We start from the raw sequence: 19014 nt of genomic DNA on the forward strand, positions 1-19014 counted from the left end.
TGACATTAGTTATCTAGTCAGTAGATGTATTGCTGAGTGATCTGATGATTTGTTGTGCAATGCAGAGATCAAAGAGTAATCAAATAAGGAGAATAATTAGCCTGTGAGATTTAATTTTAGAAACAGTTATCCAACTATTCAGTTTATATAAACTCTTGAGATGTCCAAACAGAAATTAAAAATTGCTTAAGTTCATAATAAATGCTATCCAGAATTTGGAGTTTGACCACCATGGGCAGATTTTTATCGTTCACGTGTGGCCAGACCTATTGGTAAAAAAAACAAACAAACAGCACAGCCATGTTTCCACAGAGGTGTAGATCCATGGGCAGCGTACCAGAGAGGTCTGTAGAGGTGTGGCAGAAGGGGAACTACTGGAAAGCAGCGGGTTCTACTCCTGCCTCTCCTGGCCTGCATCACATGGGGTCTGCTGGGCAAGCAAAGCTGCTGCTCCCTCTGCCATGCATGTCTGAAGACAGAAACTTCCTGTACCCTTGCATGGATGCCCAGTACCCTCTGGTTGAAATGTGTTCATCAGTGTTGAATACACGAGTTCATTATCTCAGACAAATGGAGAAAGAGAGATGGCAAATTTGCTGTCTTGCTTGGCTAGTCAGTGAACGGGCTGACAGGCAGCTCCTGCATCTGTCTTCAAACCTTCTGAGCCATGGTTTCTCCAATCATGTGAAGATTTCATTTGTGTGTATGAACAGAGAAAAGATATCAGGGGATTTTTTCAGGGGGATCTTGATAAATATCAATTACCCAGAACCAGGTAGTTCATTATATTCAGTACATTCCAAACAGTTTTTGTATCTGTCCTCCCAGCTTCTCAGGACCAGCATGATCACAAATGAAAGCACCAAAACATTACTAACTCATGGTTAGTTGGTTTCCAAAGAATCCGACAGTAAGATGTCATAGAGTCTTGTGAGGACAGTAGCCTGAAGCTGTCCTAAGTACAGCACTTGGCAGCAGCTTGCAAATATGTAATACATGTAAGGGAGTAAGTAACAAAGTCCAGTTGATGAGTTTATCCCATCATAAAGTACAAGTATTTTCCTCAGCACCTTGAACAGTGTATCTGGCCAGAGGTGCAGAAGTGCATGACAAATGGGATGTGGAACATCTAAATGTATTGTACTCTTCCCACATGCAACCCAAATGGATGGATTTTATTGTTCAGCTGTAAAAGCTCTATTGTAATTTTAAATCTGTTTCTATAGCATTCATCAAGTAAAATCTCTCTCTCTCCACTCACATCTGACAGGGTAGATTTGGGGAGCTTGTGCTCATTGAATTATTTTAGGAGTGCTAAAAAAGTATGGAGGGAAGTTATGCGCTTTAAATGTCTTATATTACTGAGAGCTGAATAGGTATGCAGACAGAGCCTTAGGAGACAAATACACAATTAAATGTCCATTTATGACAAGTTATGATGGATGCAAAAGCCACAAGCTGACGTACAGCACAGGATCCCCTTCTAAGTTCTTTGGCTTTGCAGCTGCAGGATGCCTTCTTTTAAGCTAACCCATGGCTGCCCCCCTTCTTTCTTCATGTAGAGCAAGAGCTTTCTAAATGCTTCTGTGCCCACAGAGCACTAATGTAGTAAATAATATTACTTCTGGGGTAAAGTCGAACTGAATGAGACACCTGGAGTGTGTGTTGCATGTGTCAAAAGGTCTCCAAGGAGTCATATCTTCACAATAGAAAGATGAAGAGAAGTCCCAGTGTCTACTTAATCTGCTGGGATATACTGCCAATCGTTATTCATTTTGCTTCTGAATTTTTCTCTGAGAATTTTTTATATGAAAGTCAATTTGCTGCAGGTTTGAATGCACTGATTCTTTTCTCCCATCCATAGTAAAGAGTTCCTAGCCTGAACCGTGGTGTGGAGATGCTACTTTGGTAGCTACACAAAGATACCAAGTTTACAGTTGTCTCACAGAATTAGAATTGCCAAATGCACATTTAATATCACACAAGAGTGAGGGAATTGGATTCTTTCCAGCGGTATTCTGTATTTTTGCTATAAAGAAAACCTTACTTTTTACTAAAACTTTGCAGAGCTCTTCTATTTCAACACGCTTTAAAAAAGAATTAATGAGAAATCTGGAAGCCGTCTTTTCACACTTGAAGTATTAGTCTTATCATTATGGAATCATAAAATTATTGTTTTCTCTTCAAGGGTTCAAGTCAGATGATAATTTAGATATTCTTTAATGCTAGTCTATACTAGAAATGCTAGACCCAGGATCTACCATCATGTGCTACAGTTGTAGCTTAAGACAGTGACACGTTTAAGTGCTATGCTTAATGTTACTTGAAAGCCTTGGCCTAAAAGGACTGACAAGAGACAGTGAGAGAAAATGAGAAAAACATCCTCTTTTCCACCAAGTAACAATGTGGTTTTATTTCTAGCTAGTTTCAAGCTCAGTACAGAGCATCCTTTGAAGACAGAGTTGAGATGTAGCTTTAGAATAGAACATTGCTGAGACAATTTGCAACAGCTCTTCAGTATAATGCGTTTTTCTGACTTTCTTGCCATGCATCAAACACTTTCATTCCCTTTGTTAACAAGTTCATATAGTTATACGTATTTTGAAGGCTATTAATGGAGGTTTTAAACCACAGGACAGGAGCAGAACATATGATGAAGAAGCTTGTGGGTCTATATTATGATGGGGGATTGCTCACCAAATGCCCTCGTGGACAAAAACAGACTTGACTTGGGGAAGGGTCATTTAATTTATTGTCAATTACTAACACAGGAGGATACTGAGAAATAAAAATAAAAATAAAAATAAAAATAAAAATAAAAATAAAAATAAAAATACCTTCCCTCCTACTCTGTCCCTTCTTCTCGGGTTCAAATTCATTCCTAGTTCTTCGGCCTGCTGCCCCTCCAAATTTAGGGAGAATGAGGAATAGGGCTGTGGTCAGTTTTATCATAATCTCTCTCTAAATTCTAGAAATTTATTTTAGATGGCTAAAGTAGGCTAGCCTGTCTAATCTGTTTTGATAGTGAGGGTTTCTATAGGGCTTTTCAGAACAGAAGCTAAACGTAAGTATAGTATTTCCCTTTGGAGGAACTTCTCTCTTTGCACAAGCTACAGAGAGATATGGGGGATGCTAGCTATGCAAGTTTCATGTCTAAATGCAGAAGCTACAACATATCTGGATCCAAATTATTAGATTCTAGTAATTTCTTTTTGGATTGCACATTTATAACACATACGTGCATCTGATCAATATATGATAAGGTGAAACTAGTCGATTTACAAGTTATTATGCTGGAGTCAATGATGTGTTCTAAAGACATTCTCAATTCTGAAGCCTGCAGGATTTGTTTTGTACTGGGCTTAACTATATATGTATTGACTTTGTGATTTATTTAAATTCCCCAGATAACTTAATTTTCCAAGGAAAGTGAAGAATCTAAATGAATCGTGCTATGTTTTTACTGTTTTCAAGTAATCATTCCATAGTTACATCCTGCATCTCTTCCCTGACGAGTGCATCTTGCTAGTGCAAGTCAAAGCTCAGAGGTTCTTCTCTTCCCAGAGGTCAAAGTCTGGTATTGGGAAGGCCAAGCCGTACTGGAGGAGACTAGTGTATAAATGCATGAGAAGTCATTAATAAGGATTGTGTTTTATTCATGTATTAATGTTTAAAAGTGATGCCAACTAGCTTCTTTTCCGGTTTACACTGTAGCAGATTTATCTGTCTGCTTTTGTGAGTAGGTGTGTGAATTCAGCATCAGTCTATGTGCCTTAGGAGGTCTAAGTTAGTACAGTCCTAAGATCTGTCTGGAACATCATCTGTCCACCAGGCTTACTTGGTTTCAAGAAATTAAACCTGCAAGCAGCCTCTCTTCCTGTTACTCCATAAAACTGCTGCTTCCCTCTTGCTGCCATCATTTAAACTCTTCTCTTGATATAGTTAATTCTAAGTCTTGAAATTGCATAGCTGCTGAGAGACACAATAATGTGTAATGAATATGCATTGAACCTGATTAGTGTTGTCAGCAGCACAGCCCATGGTAGTCACAAAAAGAAAACAAAATTCTTTGCTTCACTTACCGTTGGTCTCAGGCTTTTCAAGCTTTTTGTTGAGGCTTTCAACTAGCAAGGGCAGGGATGCCCTCTAGCAATCTCCTCCTCCAAACTTCCTGTAGGTGTTGGAAGGAAGGTGTCAGACTGCTACTGAAACTTCTGTATTTCAAGGGAAGCTGTGGAATAGATATGGTTTCCATTTTGAATGGTCCTGTGTGGAGCCAGGGGGACGACTTGATGACTCATGTGGGTCCATATATCTAATTGATATCTTCTGCTAGTGTTCAAAAGATGGACTGAGGTGACTATAGAAGAGAAAGCAGGCATCCCTGTTCACACAAGCCTTCTGCTAGGTGTGCTAAGGGGTGCAGAGTGCTTCCTATTTTTCTGGTCTCGATTAGCACAGCTGGGTTCCTCCTTTCCCAAGCTGTCTGCAGAACAGGTATTTTCACATAGGAAGTGTAAAATGTAAGGGAAGTAATGAAATAGCCGTATATTGACTTGAAGGAAAGCTTTTCAAGAGGTAGGGCCTTGTGTGCATTTATGCCTATCACTTCTTAAAATAAACAGTCAAATTTACAAATGGTAAGATTAAATGTTGGCCTTTATAATGTAGCACTAAGTAAATTGTTTATACTTACCTTTTAATATCTCTCAGAAGTGATTACACACATAGCAGACAAAGTTTGAATGAAAAGCAAGGACTGCTTGGTGCAGGGCAGAGAAAAAAAAAAGAGAATAAAACGGTGGGAAGCAAAAAACCTTTTAGTCTCCTTTAAAATGTTGCCTTTATTTTCCATTGTGTTGGCAGAAAGCAGGGATTTAAAGCTGTGAATTGCCTTGAGGCTGTGTTATCTTCCTCTACTTAGCAGCAGTTAGAACTGCTCTTTTTGCAAGTGTTGGGTGAATGAGACAAGGACTCAGAATGATTGGGAAAAGGGAATAAAATAAGCCTGCACTTAACAGTAATATGGCACGTCTACTTTACCTGTGTAAAATGGGATCTAAAACAATCATGATAGTTTCCTGAAGCTGCACAAAGTAACACGGGGGGATATTCTGAGACTTAATTAATTAATGCTTGTAGCATAATGTGAGATCCTAGGATGAAGAGTCATATATAACTGCAAAGTCTTAGTTTTATGGAGCACAACTGACATTCAATGGCATTTTCAAGGAAACTGATGTGGAAGTTCACCTGCAATCTTTGTTAGAATTCAGATTGTCCTTGTACAAATCCCCTTAAGGATTTTCCTCAAACTGTTATTTGTGTGTGTTTTTTTTTTCTCTTTTCATTTCTTTTTCCCCATTATGACTGTTGAGCTGTGCAAAGACGAAAATTCTAAATAACTGTTTTTATCAGGAAAATGCTATACATCACATGTCTCTTATGCACCTATACAAGCCCCACACAGCAAAATCATAACAAAACTACTTTTTTTTCAAATTTTACAGAACATTAAGGTCTTGTGCTATATTGCCTGAGTCACTTAATATTAGATGAGAAAAGTTTTAAGGAGTCCAGAACCACTTTTCTTCACAATATCATATGTGATATAATTTGTAAAGAGCTGAGGAAGGCTTGTGGCACAAATATCTGTAGTCAGTGTGAATGCCTCAATAGTAAACATTTCAGATAAAAATCAAAAGGCAGAACATCTGATAACAAAAACATTGTCTCTCTATAACAAGGCAAAACTGATTGCCATAAGATACCTTGAGATGAAAAGTTCTAGTGTATAAATTACTTTTTTTTGTATGGATAACAACGAAAGTATTCATAGTTCTGTTGCACTGGCTTAAAACTATAGATGTTCTTCTTCACAACATCTGTCATTCTGGACATTATTAGAAAAAAAGGATATGAGGCTGAGAAGACACCAGCAGCCCTGATGTGGCATTCCCTGTTGTGTTTGTTCTGTCAAAAGCATCACTATGGCTGGCCATCAGCCAATACATCAAATGGAAAATATGGTTTATGACATTAAGAAAAATATGACATTAAGCTCCTAGTGCTTCATATTAAAGTACGTGCCCCCTACCACGTGCAGATTTGAGCCTTTAGGCTCTAGCCATATCATCATCATCTACTCTGCTGTGGTAGAAAACTACCTGTAGTGCTTGTAAGCATATTCCTGGAGTTTGGCTGTGCGAGTACAGTAGTTGCAACTGCAGAGATGCAAACTGCAGCCAGAACTTGCACTTGCCTTTGCTGGCCAAGCTTCTCTTAGACATCCCTCCTCCTGAACCCAACAGGACATTCCGCTTCCCCTTGTGACCAAGGTGTACTCAACATATCTGCAGCATCTCAGTGAACTCACTGCTGGAGGACATAGTGCTACCTTAATGCAGTTCTGGATTTCGTAGAATCATGGAATGACTTGGGCTGGAAGAGATCTCAATTAAGTTCCTTCCCTCCCCCTCCCCCCCTCCCCCCAACACAGAACCTCCATATCTCATACTAAACCAGGCTGTCCAGTGCCCCATCCAACCTGGCCTTGAACACCTCCAGGGACAGGGCATCCACAGTCTCTCTGGGCAGCCTGTTCCAACACCTCTCTATTCTCCTGGTAAAGAATATCCCCAATATCCAACCTAAATCTTCCCTCCTTCAACTTAAAACCATTTCCCCTTGTCCTGCCATTATCCCCTGGTAAAGAGTTGGCTCCCCTCCTGTTTATAGGTTCCCTTTAGGAACTGAAAGACTGCAATTAGGTCATTCCGCAGCCTTCTCTTCAGCTTCCTCAGCCTATCTTCATAGGGGAGGTGCTCCAGTCCTCTGATCATCTTTGTGGCCCTCCTCTGGACCCTCTCCAACAGCTCCCTTTCTTGTATCATATTTCATGTACCTAGTAATCTTTGCCCTTTCTCCCATCAGCTCTCCACAATGCGTTCCCCACTCAGCTCAACTCCAGAGCATACAATATATGTGTTTTCTTTTTTTACCAAGGAGGGCATGTAATTGTTTTTCAGTGGGCTTCAGGTACTGTATCTCATACCTCAATATTATCCCACTATTATTAAATTGTTTTGCACCATACTCTGCATTTCTTATTTTGAAGAGTTAATCCAGCTCATCATATCCAAAATTACTATTTAAAGTGAAAAGTCTTGTTCAGATGAAGTAAGGAAGGCAGATTTGAACTGACCAAACCTAAGTTTGGAGAAAGCAATTCTGTCAGGTATCTGGTTTTTTACCCTTTCATCTCCATTCCTTTCTCATGGTGAGGAATAAAATACCTGGTTAAAAGTGAAAAAAAAACGTGGAAGAAAAATCAAAGGTGAGAAACTACGGTTAATTATAGAGTAGGTCTTGTGAGTGTTGTAAGAGATAAAATATTAATGTTAAGAAAACATGTCGACATCATCCTCTAGATGGTGTCTATAGTGGAATGTCATGTCACTGATATTTTGGTTTATCTGATTTATTTAGTGATGCAGAAAAATCTCTTTTTGGATTTCAGTGGTTCTTAGCACAAATTAGACAAATAATACTGCTGCAAATACGTGGCACTCGGTGATGTTAGATGAATTTTAAATATGATGTTATGTTAAAAAAGAAAACCTTACAGAAGTGGTACAGAACGGGGTACTGAAGTATTGATTTCACTCCAGAAGGAATTTTAAAAGTTTTACCGGTGCTGCATTGCTGTTTAAGAGCATACTTGCTCCCAAAAGCCAGCAGAGCGACTGAAGGCAGCTGGCTTAGTGTGCTTGGTGCCGTTTTGCTGCTCCATGCGTCCTCGCTTCCTTTGTGATTCTTTGTCTTCCAGTCAAAGCTGGGGGCCGAGGCTCCTGCTGAGGCTGCAGCAGGTCCCCAGATGCCCAGGTGTGCCAGGAAGGAAAGCTGACTGCTGTGAAAATGTGCACTAGCCCCACTCACAGATTCAGCTGCATGCAGTTCACAGTTCCTCACATGCTCTGCCAGGAAGGAGAAAAATGAATTGCAATGCGATACTTGTAGATCAGGTACTAATTGTTGCGGTTTGCAGAACGTTTTAAACTCCTTAGATTGCTGCTTTTTCTAAAGGTTTCTCACAAAGCATGTTCCACAAGCTCCAGTAGGAATAGTCACATAGGAAATGTCTCCATTGTGTGCTGAGTGGAGCAGAGGTGTGCAAATGAATTCTTCTTTAAAAAAGCATACATTTAAATGCTATTATTATTATTATTATTATTATTATTATTATTACAATTTGGTTGTTGTGTCATAAAAATTATACCATAAAAAAAAAATTACCAGTTGTGTAATACATGTCACTGCTGTTGAAGGCTTATTCGGTAATATTAATCACTGCAATAATAATTTAAAAAGAAAAGTCTGGGTTGAAAGGCAATTTTAAATTTCTAGAATGAAATGCAAAGTAGTTCTTAAAATGTAAAATCTTAAAAGTGAAACGTACCAAACGTTCTAATGAAAACTCTAGAATTAAATTAATTTTTACTCAAATTGGGAGGAAAATAAATAGCGCGACAGCAATTTCTGGTAGGACTGGAAAAACTGGTTGCTTTTAGGCAAGATCATTTCTGGCAAAATGAGTAATACTTTGGTTTCTATTTGCTTTACCTTTGAGTTTTTTCAGTATCATCATGGGGATAATTTATATTCCAGTCCACACTGCTAGAGGAAGGAATGGAGTCATAGATTACCTGTGTATCTGTAAGTTATATCCTTGTGAATTTGAGCGTAAGGCTTTAGGAATAGAGTAGATTTTAAAAATGAAAAAGAAACCATGTGCATAAGACAAGCTGGAGAAGGAAGGCAACCCAAAGGATAAGTTAGGGATTGTATATGAAAATGAACCCAGTGCAATTTTGAGAGGGATGGCAGGGGCTAAGATGTTTGCTGAGGAATAAACACGAACATCAGAGTTTTGTTAAGGTGGAGGTGCTTACTGTGTTTGCAGAAAATGGAAAGTTCAGGGACTGGCAAAGTGAATAATGTCAAAGGTAAGGGCAAAACGAGGATCTTTGTAAAACCCCAAATATTCCCAGCTTCCCTGTCACTTGTGGAGGAAGTGCCTTCCTTGATGGGGAATTTTGAAAGCTGACATTGGAGGATGGTTGGAATAATATTCTGACAGCTAGGAGATTATAGCTTCCTCCTCCTTGACCAGGGCGAGTTCAGTGTCTCTGCTTCTGTAGAAAAGAGAATGTCATACAGAATTACCTTCTGATCATGTATGTCTGGAGGATATGAAATAACCACTACCATTAGCAGTGTGATTGTCTCTGATGCCCTCTCTGATATTTAGTCAGAGTCTCACAGAAAAAAAAAAAAGAGCCAGCTTTTTCATCAGATATCAAAGATACCTGCTGAATAGGGACTACTGTACAAAGAGGTGATAGGGAGAAAGAAGAAATCGGAGCCTCACTTTAACATGACTGGATGGTGACTTACTGAGTGTTGACTATGACCTCTGAAGCAGCAGTAGGTACTGAAGCTCTCTGTTGGGCGGCTCCTGAGGGGTTCAGGGTTCTGATGTATCCATAGTGTTTTAAACTCACCCTGAGACCTGGGCAACTGGGCAACTTTTTCAACTGCCTTGAAAAAGGAGGAAAAGTGCAGAGTGGCAACACTGGAAAGTACTGCTTCATCAGATCGATAGATTAAAAGATGACTAAGTTGTGTAGTTTTATGCACGTTAAACATCTGTGCGGGGAGTCCACTTGCACAGAGTATTATTGACAGCTACAGATCAATGTTAATTTTTGATCATTTTCAACTTACAAAGACCTCTTGATCCTGTTGTCACCTTAGGGGCACTTCAAGTCGTTGGCAGCGATCACGGTAGGCATGTAAAACCAGCAGGCTCTCAACAGCTGCACAGCCTTGCCCATGCCCGGAGAGAAAAAGGGGAAGGCCAGCACCTTGCATCCCAGCCATCGCTGCCTTTGAGAGGCATGAAAGAGTGTGCCCATTTGTTCCCAGACTTTAACTGACTTCTGTGCTCATGAATTAAAAAATAAACAAACAAAAAAGGCAATCTGAAGCAAATCTCGATGGATACATTATTCATGATTTGTGCTCTCTTGTTTTATGCTTTGAAAATGTGTTAAAACAAGGTTTTGTTTTAAATAACTTTTATCCTAATTTACAGTTGGAGCTGTGGAATTAGCCGAGCATTTGTTGCTGCTAACAGCTTACACTTCTGCTGGCAGCGCATAAAGCTTTTTGCACAACAAAAGCAGAGATGCTACCCTGCATCTCAGACTGGCGATGCTGCCAGTGCTGTCAGAGGAAAAGGACAGGGCTACCTGAAGCAATGGGTGGTTGGCAGGTGGCTCTGGGCTGCAGTATGGGGATGCTGACACAGCTACCTCCTGTCGGGGTCTGCAGCGTTTACCTTAAAAGGATAGACATTACAGGAGGAGTGTGAGAGTGAACACACATTGTTTGCTAGTTTATTCTTAATTTAATCACTGAATGAGTGAGTCTACTTTGCAATAGGAGACACAGAAAGGAGGGCGTGGGGCTGCAATCCATCAGCTTTCATGGTCAGTCAGTCTTGAGCTACGAATATCTTAATGTTTGCATTAAAATTTTATTTTGTTGGCTTGCTTTTAATGGTAAATGAAATCTGGCCCGTTAGCGGTGTGTAAACATGGGATATATGAGTTCATGGCTTTGCAAACAATGACTGGGAGAACATTCCATGCATGGATTGTGATCCTGCGCCTGTTTAAGACAGAGCAGTTGTCCATTGAAGCCAAAGGTTACCATACTATCCTTTGCAAGCTGTGTGTTTGCCATTTGTATTTAACCATTCCAGCAGGGCAGTTTTTCTAAACTAGGATATTAAATAATTCTTAAAATAAATCACTGAGACTGCCATCCATCCTCATTTTTAGGATCAACCTCTGAGCTGAGTAAATTCACAGATGGCAATGGCAGCAGTGCAGGGAGAGAAAGTGTGGCTTCATTTTCTGGGAGGGCATCCCCTGAGCTTACTTCAAAACCAAACAAAACAAAAATACATGTAAACCGTTTGCTGTTCAAGAAGTATCTGTAGGAGCCAGGGATAAAAGTCATCCCTGGAAGGAATGGTTTAGCAGTCTCCAGAGAACACAGCAAACTGCAGGCAAGGAAATCCCTCCAGCCTTGTTTCATTTCAAAGGGTGGTGAGGATTGTAAATAATTAAATCTTGGGGTTTAGTGGAAAAACTGTCAAGGGTGATGAAAAATATGCCATTTTTCAGTTAAAAAAAAAATAATCAAGTGTTTTGTAGTACTGTTGTCACAAAAGCCCACCCTGATCACGCTGGTGATAAGAAAGCAGAACCATTACTTTTCGTATGGTGTTTGTAATGATGTTTTTGTACCTTCTGAGAGCCCCTGTGTAACGGTTCAGGGGCAGTAATTTAATGCGGTCTGTTCCCTTCCTTCCTCCTCCACCCCCAAACCGTGGAATGTAAATTTTAGGCTTTTAAAAGTTCTGTTTTGAAAACCTAATAGATAACTGTCCTCATAAAAACTATTAATATAGACCACATCCAATTGTAAAGCTAATTTTAATCATGTTTTGTGCCAACATAATTTCTGATGCCAGATTCTTATGCTAAGCATGAACTTCAATTTGAGCTGTGTTCTTTAACCTGCAGTTCATAATTCTGCGTTCAGCCGTATAGGTTTTTGGCTATGGCAGTTTGAACGCTTCCACTTTCAAAGATCTAAGCCATAAATGTTTATTAAAAGAATCTATAATGAAATCAGTTTTGTTATTTTTTTAATGGCTGCCTTGAGTATGTTGGATGACTGAACGCGCGCTGTTAATCATTAAGCTCTCGTGTTACAAAAAGTGTTTGATAGTATTGCCATCTAGGGGCCGAACAAAATTCTCCGTACTGAAATAAACTGTAATTGAACAGGTGCTGCTATTGACAATATACATATGTTTTTGCTTTATAGCCCACATGCTTTCCATATTTCTTATGACAAAAGATATCTCTAAATGTCCCGCAGCAGCCAGAGCTTTTTTATATATAATCTGTTCGAGGTGATTGCTATTTGCATTTGAGCTTATGCTTTTTTGGCAACGATGCCTGGGAATTCCTAACAAAGAATTATACTTTTTTGCATTATTAATCTTGCTAGTGTTTGCCCTGTTTAACAGAAAAAGGAATCATTTATCAGAAAAGTATGTTTATAATCTGTACTTGTGGCATCTTCAGATTTAATATTCATAATGGTCAACTCAAACGCTGCGCTATATTTATCTAAAAGACTAACTCATTGTTGTGAGGAAATAACCACTGAAATATTGATGATCCAACTTTTAATATTTAAAAAAAGAAATTAATATTTCTTTAAAATTTGTTTCTGATTCTGTTCTCCTAACAAATGTTTAAATATTAAACAATTGAAAGTGTTAGCATTTAACAACTTAATACAACTTATGGAAGGAGAGAAATTGGCTGCAGCTTACTGCCACGCAAAGGAAGCTGAATTCTTGCGCTCGGGTTAAGCACTGCTAAGAATGGAATTTAATACATTGGTGATCCCCTTTCTTCCCCTGATGAAACATGTCTGAAGAGTCTCTTAGTGAAACATGCTGCTCCCCTTCTTTGTTAGGCACCTTGCCTTCCATTGCTGCTAGAAGCATTGCTGTTCTGTGCTGCAGTCCTGCAAGGTTAGGTCTCTATCAGCTGCTGTTTGGGGCAAGCTGCAGTGGCAGTGCAGTGGTCCCTCCTGTCCACTGTAGCCTGCCTGCCCTCATCCACCTGCATGGCCCTTCTGCTTGGCAGGTCCCTCGGCAACGGGTGAGCCCCAGTCATTCCGAAAAGGCTCATCTCCATACCCTGCACAGCCACATACCTTCCAGCCAGCCTTGGCCTCTGCTTGGCCTCCAGGGACATCCTGTTTATTCTTTCCATCTCTCCCTCCGTTTTTCTCATCCCACTTTTAAGCATTTTGTTTTCAGTAATGAAATGGAACTGCACTCTTGAAAACACCATAATCTTTTTACACAAATAGATAGTGATAGGACAAAGGAAAATGGTTTGGACTATGCATACCCAGAAATCAGCTCCAAAGACTCCACCATATTGACTGATATTTTTAAAAAATCCTAACAGTTTATTTCTGAGATTCAGCCATGGAAATCCACAGAAAAAATCCTGGTAACCAGCTGGAGTATTCTGCTAAACGGTCAGAAGAGACCCAGAGCTGAGACCTCATTTTCCAAGTGACATAAACCACAGATGCTGATTACTTTTTTAACTAACTCAAACATCTGCATTCTTGCTTCAGGGAGGAAAGCATCAAGCTCATTTATTTGGATTGAAACCTTTCACAACATATCATGTCCATGTCGTAGCTGTAAACAACGCCGGACAGGTTTCAAGCCCCTGGACGTCTGTGCGCACATTGGAAGCTTCACCCAGTGGCCTGAGCAACTTCACTGTGGAAAAGAAAGAGAACGGCAGAGCTCTGTTGTTGAAATGGTCAGAGCCTTCTGAACCCAATGGCATAATTAAGGTAATCTCTGTGTTCACATTTTGCTTGATCAAAAAAAAAAAAAAAAAGAAAGGGTAAACGATGCATATCAAATATTTTTTGCTGGAAAAGACTCAATCAAATGCATTATACTTTAAAATAAGACAGAAGTCCTACGTAAGCACAAGGCACTAAGAGTGTACTCATGGCTTGTGCTTATATTCAAATGAGAATTAACACTCCTGTGCTAGCCCCAACCACAGGAATTCATTTACAGTGAACCAAACCGTTAATTTAAGGGACAGAAAGCTATGCATGAAAGCTCGTTGTCTTAAATAACTTTAGCCCCTTACTCTAGACATTGCCAAAGTGCACTTCTAGAAACTTTAGGTTTGATAGAATGTTGTTTTGATATTTGTGCCTTCTGTTAACATAGTGGTTTCAACTGATTACAGATCAATTACCCAAAAGGAGAGAGGGCGGGAGGGGGAGTTTTTGATTTTTTTTTTTTAAATGGTTTTGTTTAGAGTTAGTCTGCAAGAAGCTTTGTGCTAATCTATAAAAGGCTTGTTATAAAACTTGATAACAAACAAACATAATGAAAAGTGTCAGTAGATGATTTATTACTACAATCCAAATGAAAAAAAATCATGAAAATTGGATCAAAATGTTATTTTTGTATCAATGATTCTGTTTGTGTGGTGATTTTACTATCAAGGAAGTCAGCTACTGGATAGTTGGTTGATGGTCCTCACTCTATTGCAAAGATTAAGGCGTCTCGTCTATAGCTTGTTTACAAACATTTTGATTTATAGATTTCTGTCCTTTTATCCTGACTTCTTTCCCTTTCAGTTTTTCTTTTTTCTTTTTTCTTTTTCCTTAGACCTACAACATTTTCAGTGATGACAACCTGGAGTACAGTGGTTTATCTCGCCAGTTCCTCTTTAGGCGCCTTGAACCATATACACTCTATACCCTACTACTGGAAGCTTGTAATGCAGCAGGCTGCACTCGTTCCCCACCCCAGCCCATTCGAACAGACGAAGCACCTCCAGTGTCTCAGATGGCACCCATAATCCAGGCAGTGAATGCTACCAACATTGAGCTGAGCTGGTTGGAGCCAATTAATCCAAATGGAAAAATAATTCGCTATGAAGTTATTCACAGATGCACAAAAGAAAATGCTGCAGGGTACAGAGCAACAATGGAAGATGAGAAAATTGTTTTCACAGAATACAACACTGAAAGTAATACATTTGTATACATTGATAAAGGTTTGCAGCCATGGACAAGGTATGAATACAAAATACGCACCTGGAATGCAGCCGGCTATGCTGACAGCTCTTGGACAGCAGCCATGACCAGTCAAACTGCCCCAAAAGGTCTCGCTGCCCCTAGGTTATCCTTAGCATCAGTTAACCCTCGCAAGGTGCTCGTCTCTTGGGATGCGCCAGCACAGCCCAATGGTATTCTTCAATCATACAGGCTGCTAAAAAATGATGTTCTCTATCCTTTCAGCTTTGATGCAGCTACCTTCAACTACACGGATGAGGACTTACTACCCTATTCGATGTATAGTTATGCAATAGTTGCCTGTACAATGGGTGGCTGCTCTACCAGTGAACCAGCTGCAATACGAACATTGGAAGCAGCTCCTGCATTAGTGGATCCACCATTTCTGCAGGCTGTCAGTTCCACTCAGGTTAATGCATCCTGGGCACCTCCCCAAATACAAAATGGAGATATCACCAAGTACATTTTGAAATTAAACAATGAAGAGTATTATCCTGGCAAAAACTTGCAAATGTTGATTTCTGATCTGCAGCCTTACACACAGTATGATTTTGAATTGGTTGCCTGTACTGCTGGGGGCTGCACATCTAGCACAGCCCAGTCAGTGACGACCATGGAGGCTCCACCATTAAATATGGAAGCTCCCAGGCTGCTTGTCATGGGCTCAGAGTCAATTGAGATCACATGGAAAAGTCCAGCTAAGCCCAATGGTAAAATCACAAGCTACGAGCTAAGGAGGGATGATGTTCTTGTTTACTCAGGTCAGGAAACTCGCTACCTTGATTTCACCTTAACACCAGGCATGGAGTACAGCTACACTGTCACTGCAAATAACAGTCAAGGGAGTGTGACTAGCCCATCAGCTCAGATAAAAACCAACCCCTCTGCTCCTTCTGGGATTTTGCCTCCTAGGTTGCAAGCATGGTCCTCAAAGGAGATTTTGGTGGCCTGGGATCCTCCTATCAAAGTAAATGGTGACATTAAAAATTATACAATCTCCATTCACAAGCCTGCTGAAACAGGAAAGAAAACTGTTGACTTTGATGCATCTCACAGTTCCTTTGTGAGACGTTCGTTCATAGTGGCAGGGCTACAACCCTACAGTTGGTAAGTCTGGAAGATTATGTTTGTTAAACGAATGGTGCAACTTGAATCAGTAGGCTGGCATTAATTCTCTATTTTAAACAGCTGGTCAGACCCATGGGTTTTAATTCCTAAAAGGCACATGATGAAGCCAAGATATTTTAATTTATAGTAATACCAGCTATGTATCATCTTGATGAAGTGCATAGAGTTGACCTGGGTTATAATTGATACACATGGTGGTTCAGTACTCTGCTACAGACTCCAGAACCTGAACTCTTGTATATCTTTTGGAAGATGTCTACATTCAAGCATAAATAGGGCTTTAGCTGGCAAAGTTAAGATGAGGAAGCAGAAAACTTGTTACCTAGCCCATTTGCAGCACAGCTGAGCATCTGCAAAGTCACACCAGGAGTGTGCTTGTTCCTTTGAACTGAAAAAGAGCTACTTGTGTTTATACAGGACTCAGCTGCAAAAAAAAGCAACACACTTGATACTGAAGTAATGTCTTCCCTGCTAATTCTTGATTATTTACGTGACCTTTCCGTATATATTTGTGTAGGCATAATTTGTGTGTGTCACATGGTTGATAAGTCTGCCTACTATTTACATGTAACTAATCTAAATCCAAAGAGAGAAGAGTAATAGAGTGAAGTCAGTGATGATTCAGCTCTCAAATGATATCCACATCATCTCTTACAGTAAATCATCATTTTGATTCATGTCATCAAAATAATTTTGATTTACTTTACTCATGAAGATATGAATCCTACTTTGAAAACAAAAATCACAGAATCATAGAATCATCCAGGTTGGAAAAGACCTCAAAGATCATTGAGTCCAACCACGACCCAACCACACTATCCCAACTCTAACAACCTTCCACTAAGTCACGTCCCTGAGGACCACATCTGGACGGTCCTTAAATGCACTCAGGGATGGCGACTCAACTACCTCAGTGTAAAACCTGGATGAAAATTTTCTTCTGTCGTCAGCTTTCTGAATTCCCACATGTAGTCTATGTTGATATAAATTGTTTACTTTTTCAAAAATGCCAAAGACCAAAAAAATTAAGAACCCCCCCCCCCCCCCCCCTCCATTGTGTGTTTGATTCAGATGTTTTAACCACTTTGTTTCTGCTTATGTTTTTCAAGGTACGAGGTACAGCTCCAAGCTTGCACAGAGCTGGGCTGTGCCTCCAGTGAGTGGGCATCTGTCCAGACACTGGAGGCACCACCAGCAGCACAGCCCGCCCCTCTCATAGACATACAGACCACAGCCAGGGGCTTCCAGACAGTGTCTTCTGTCCTATGGACTGGCCCACAGCAGCCAAATGGGAGGATTATATACTATGAACTTTACAGAAGACGGACAACACAAGCCCTCATAAATTTAGACCTCGTACTTGTTTACAATGGCTCTTCAACATTCTTCAGAGATGACCAGTTGTTGCCTTACACAGAATACGAATATCAGGTGGGATCTAATGTTATGTAAGTAGTGTGATATTTTAGTGCTGAAAAGGCATTTCATTAGTTTTTTTCTTTCTTTTTCCCTCCTCCCCTAGTCTTCTTGGAATTATTTTTTACTTTGAGATCATAAAGTAGCTTATGTCAAGAGGAACTGGGGGTGTTTTCTCAACAAATTAAATGACAGAATGGTAGGATCACAAGCAGATTTTGTGAAGTTATTGTTGATGGCTGCTACTTCTTATGCATGTAGGCCTTTTATTGTTGTTTTTCTTAAGAGTTTACTGTTGGAATTAAACTGTGGAGTAGGTATTGTCATCACTATCAGCAGTGCCCTGGAAACTAAGCTCAAGTTTTATACGCATATCTTGGCTTTACCCCATTGAACTGAGATATTTGCTATTTCTAAGCACCTGACACTCCTTCCAGCTGTTTAAACGAGTTGGTGGAGTTTAGAACATCACCAAAACCAGCCTTTAATCTGTTGTCTCTAAAGCCATAGTTTTGTAGCAGATTAAGGCTAGTTTTTGCTTATAAAAATGCCTTTCAACAAGCACTCTTATTATTCTGCCAACAGGACAGCAGTAAGCCTCACTTCTAAATCCATACACAATAAGTCTACATATGGAGTGTCTTGAAGATGAGTTTGGCAATTCTCAGAAGTATTTACAACTTTTTCCTAAAATAAAATAAAACAGAATTTGCTGAAACATGGATTTGTTTCAATAAGTATGAAACACAGTGCGTTCCACCTCTTGAGCTCCCACAGAATAGTGGCAATACTTCTTTAAAATGTTCATTTGCTTTATAGGATGACAAAGTAATTCAGGTTGGAATGGCTCTCACCAGTCCAGGTTCCTACTCAATGCACTGTCAGTTGAGAGGTCAGATGAGGTTATTTAGGTCTTTATTCTTTTGTACCTTGGAAATCTTTAGGGAAAGTGAGCAACATCTCAGGGCAGTCTGCAGCACTGCTTTACTGTCCCCATGGTGAAAAAAGTGTCCTCACATGCCAAATTCTCCAACCCTCTGATTATCTTGGTGGCCCTCTGCTGAACTCACTCCAATTTATCAATCTTTCTTGGGGCCAAAACAGGACAAACGCTAAGTGAAGGCATGTAATCACTTCCTTTAATTGTCTGGCGATGGTCCTGTTAAATAGCTCAAGATGTGGTTGCCTATTTTTGCTGCCAGGGTACATTGCTGGCTCATGTTTGACTTCCTATCTACTAAGATTCCCCTCAGGTTCTTTCCAGCTGAGTTGTTGCATAGCTAGTCAGTCTCTACCCTGTAATGCTGCAAGGGTTTATTACTACCCAAGGTGCAAGACTTCACATCTGTCCTTGATGAAACTACCTGGTGAATTCTCCTCTGGGATCTTCTGACTGCCCTTGGTCATATTGACTTGTCCTCTCCACATTGGTGTCAACCTGATGGAGGTTTGATGACAGTTCTCTTCACAGATCAGGTCTTCTGGTTTCAGTTCTTCACTTCTACTGTTGCATCCTTTTCGGTAGCCAGAAGCCATGCAGAATTAAATCTAAAATGTTTCTTTATCACATTAGCAGTAGAATCTATTGAGCTGATACATACACATGTCAAAGACTCACAAAGTCATGTAGCATGGAAGGGACATCCAGAGGTTATCTAGTCTAACTTCCTGCTTGATGCAGATCTG

At 40.0% G+C, this 19014-nt stretch overlaps 1 protein-coding gene across 1 annotated transcript in view; it reads left to right on the plus strand.

Annotated features, from left to right (window-relative positions):
- Window positions 1–19014, plus strand: part of USH2A (usherin) — a gene marked incomplete at both ends in the record, with an annotated part of 372871 nt that overhangs the window by 332051 nt on the left and 21806 nt on the right. The window contains 3 exons of the mRNA XM_079550589.1: window positions 13306–13533; window positions 14375–15891; window positions 17022–17343. Of these exons, the coding sequence (XP_079406715.1) occupies window positions 13306–13533; window positions 14375–15891; window positions 17022–17343 (2067 nt within the window). The remainder of the gene's footprint in view (window positions 1–13305; window positions 13534–14374; window positions 15892–17021; window positions 17344–19014) is intronic.

Source organism: Tetrao urogallus (assembly GCF_951394365.1).
Source record: "Tetrao urogallus genome assembly, chromosome: 2".
Taxonomy (NCBI): Eukaryota; Metazoa; Chordata; class Aves; order Galliformes; family Phasianidae; genus Tetrao; species Tetrao urogallus.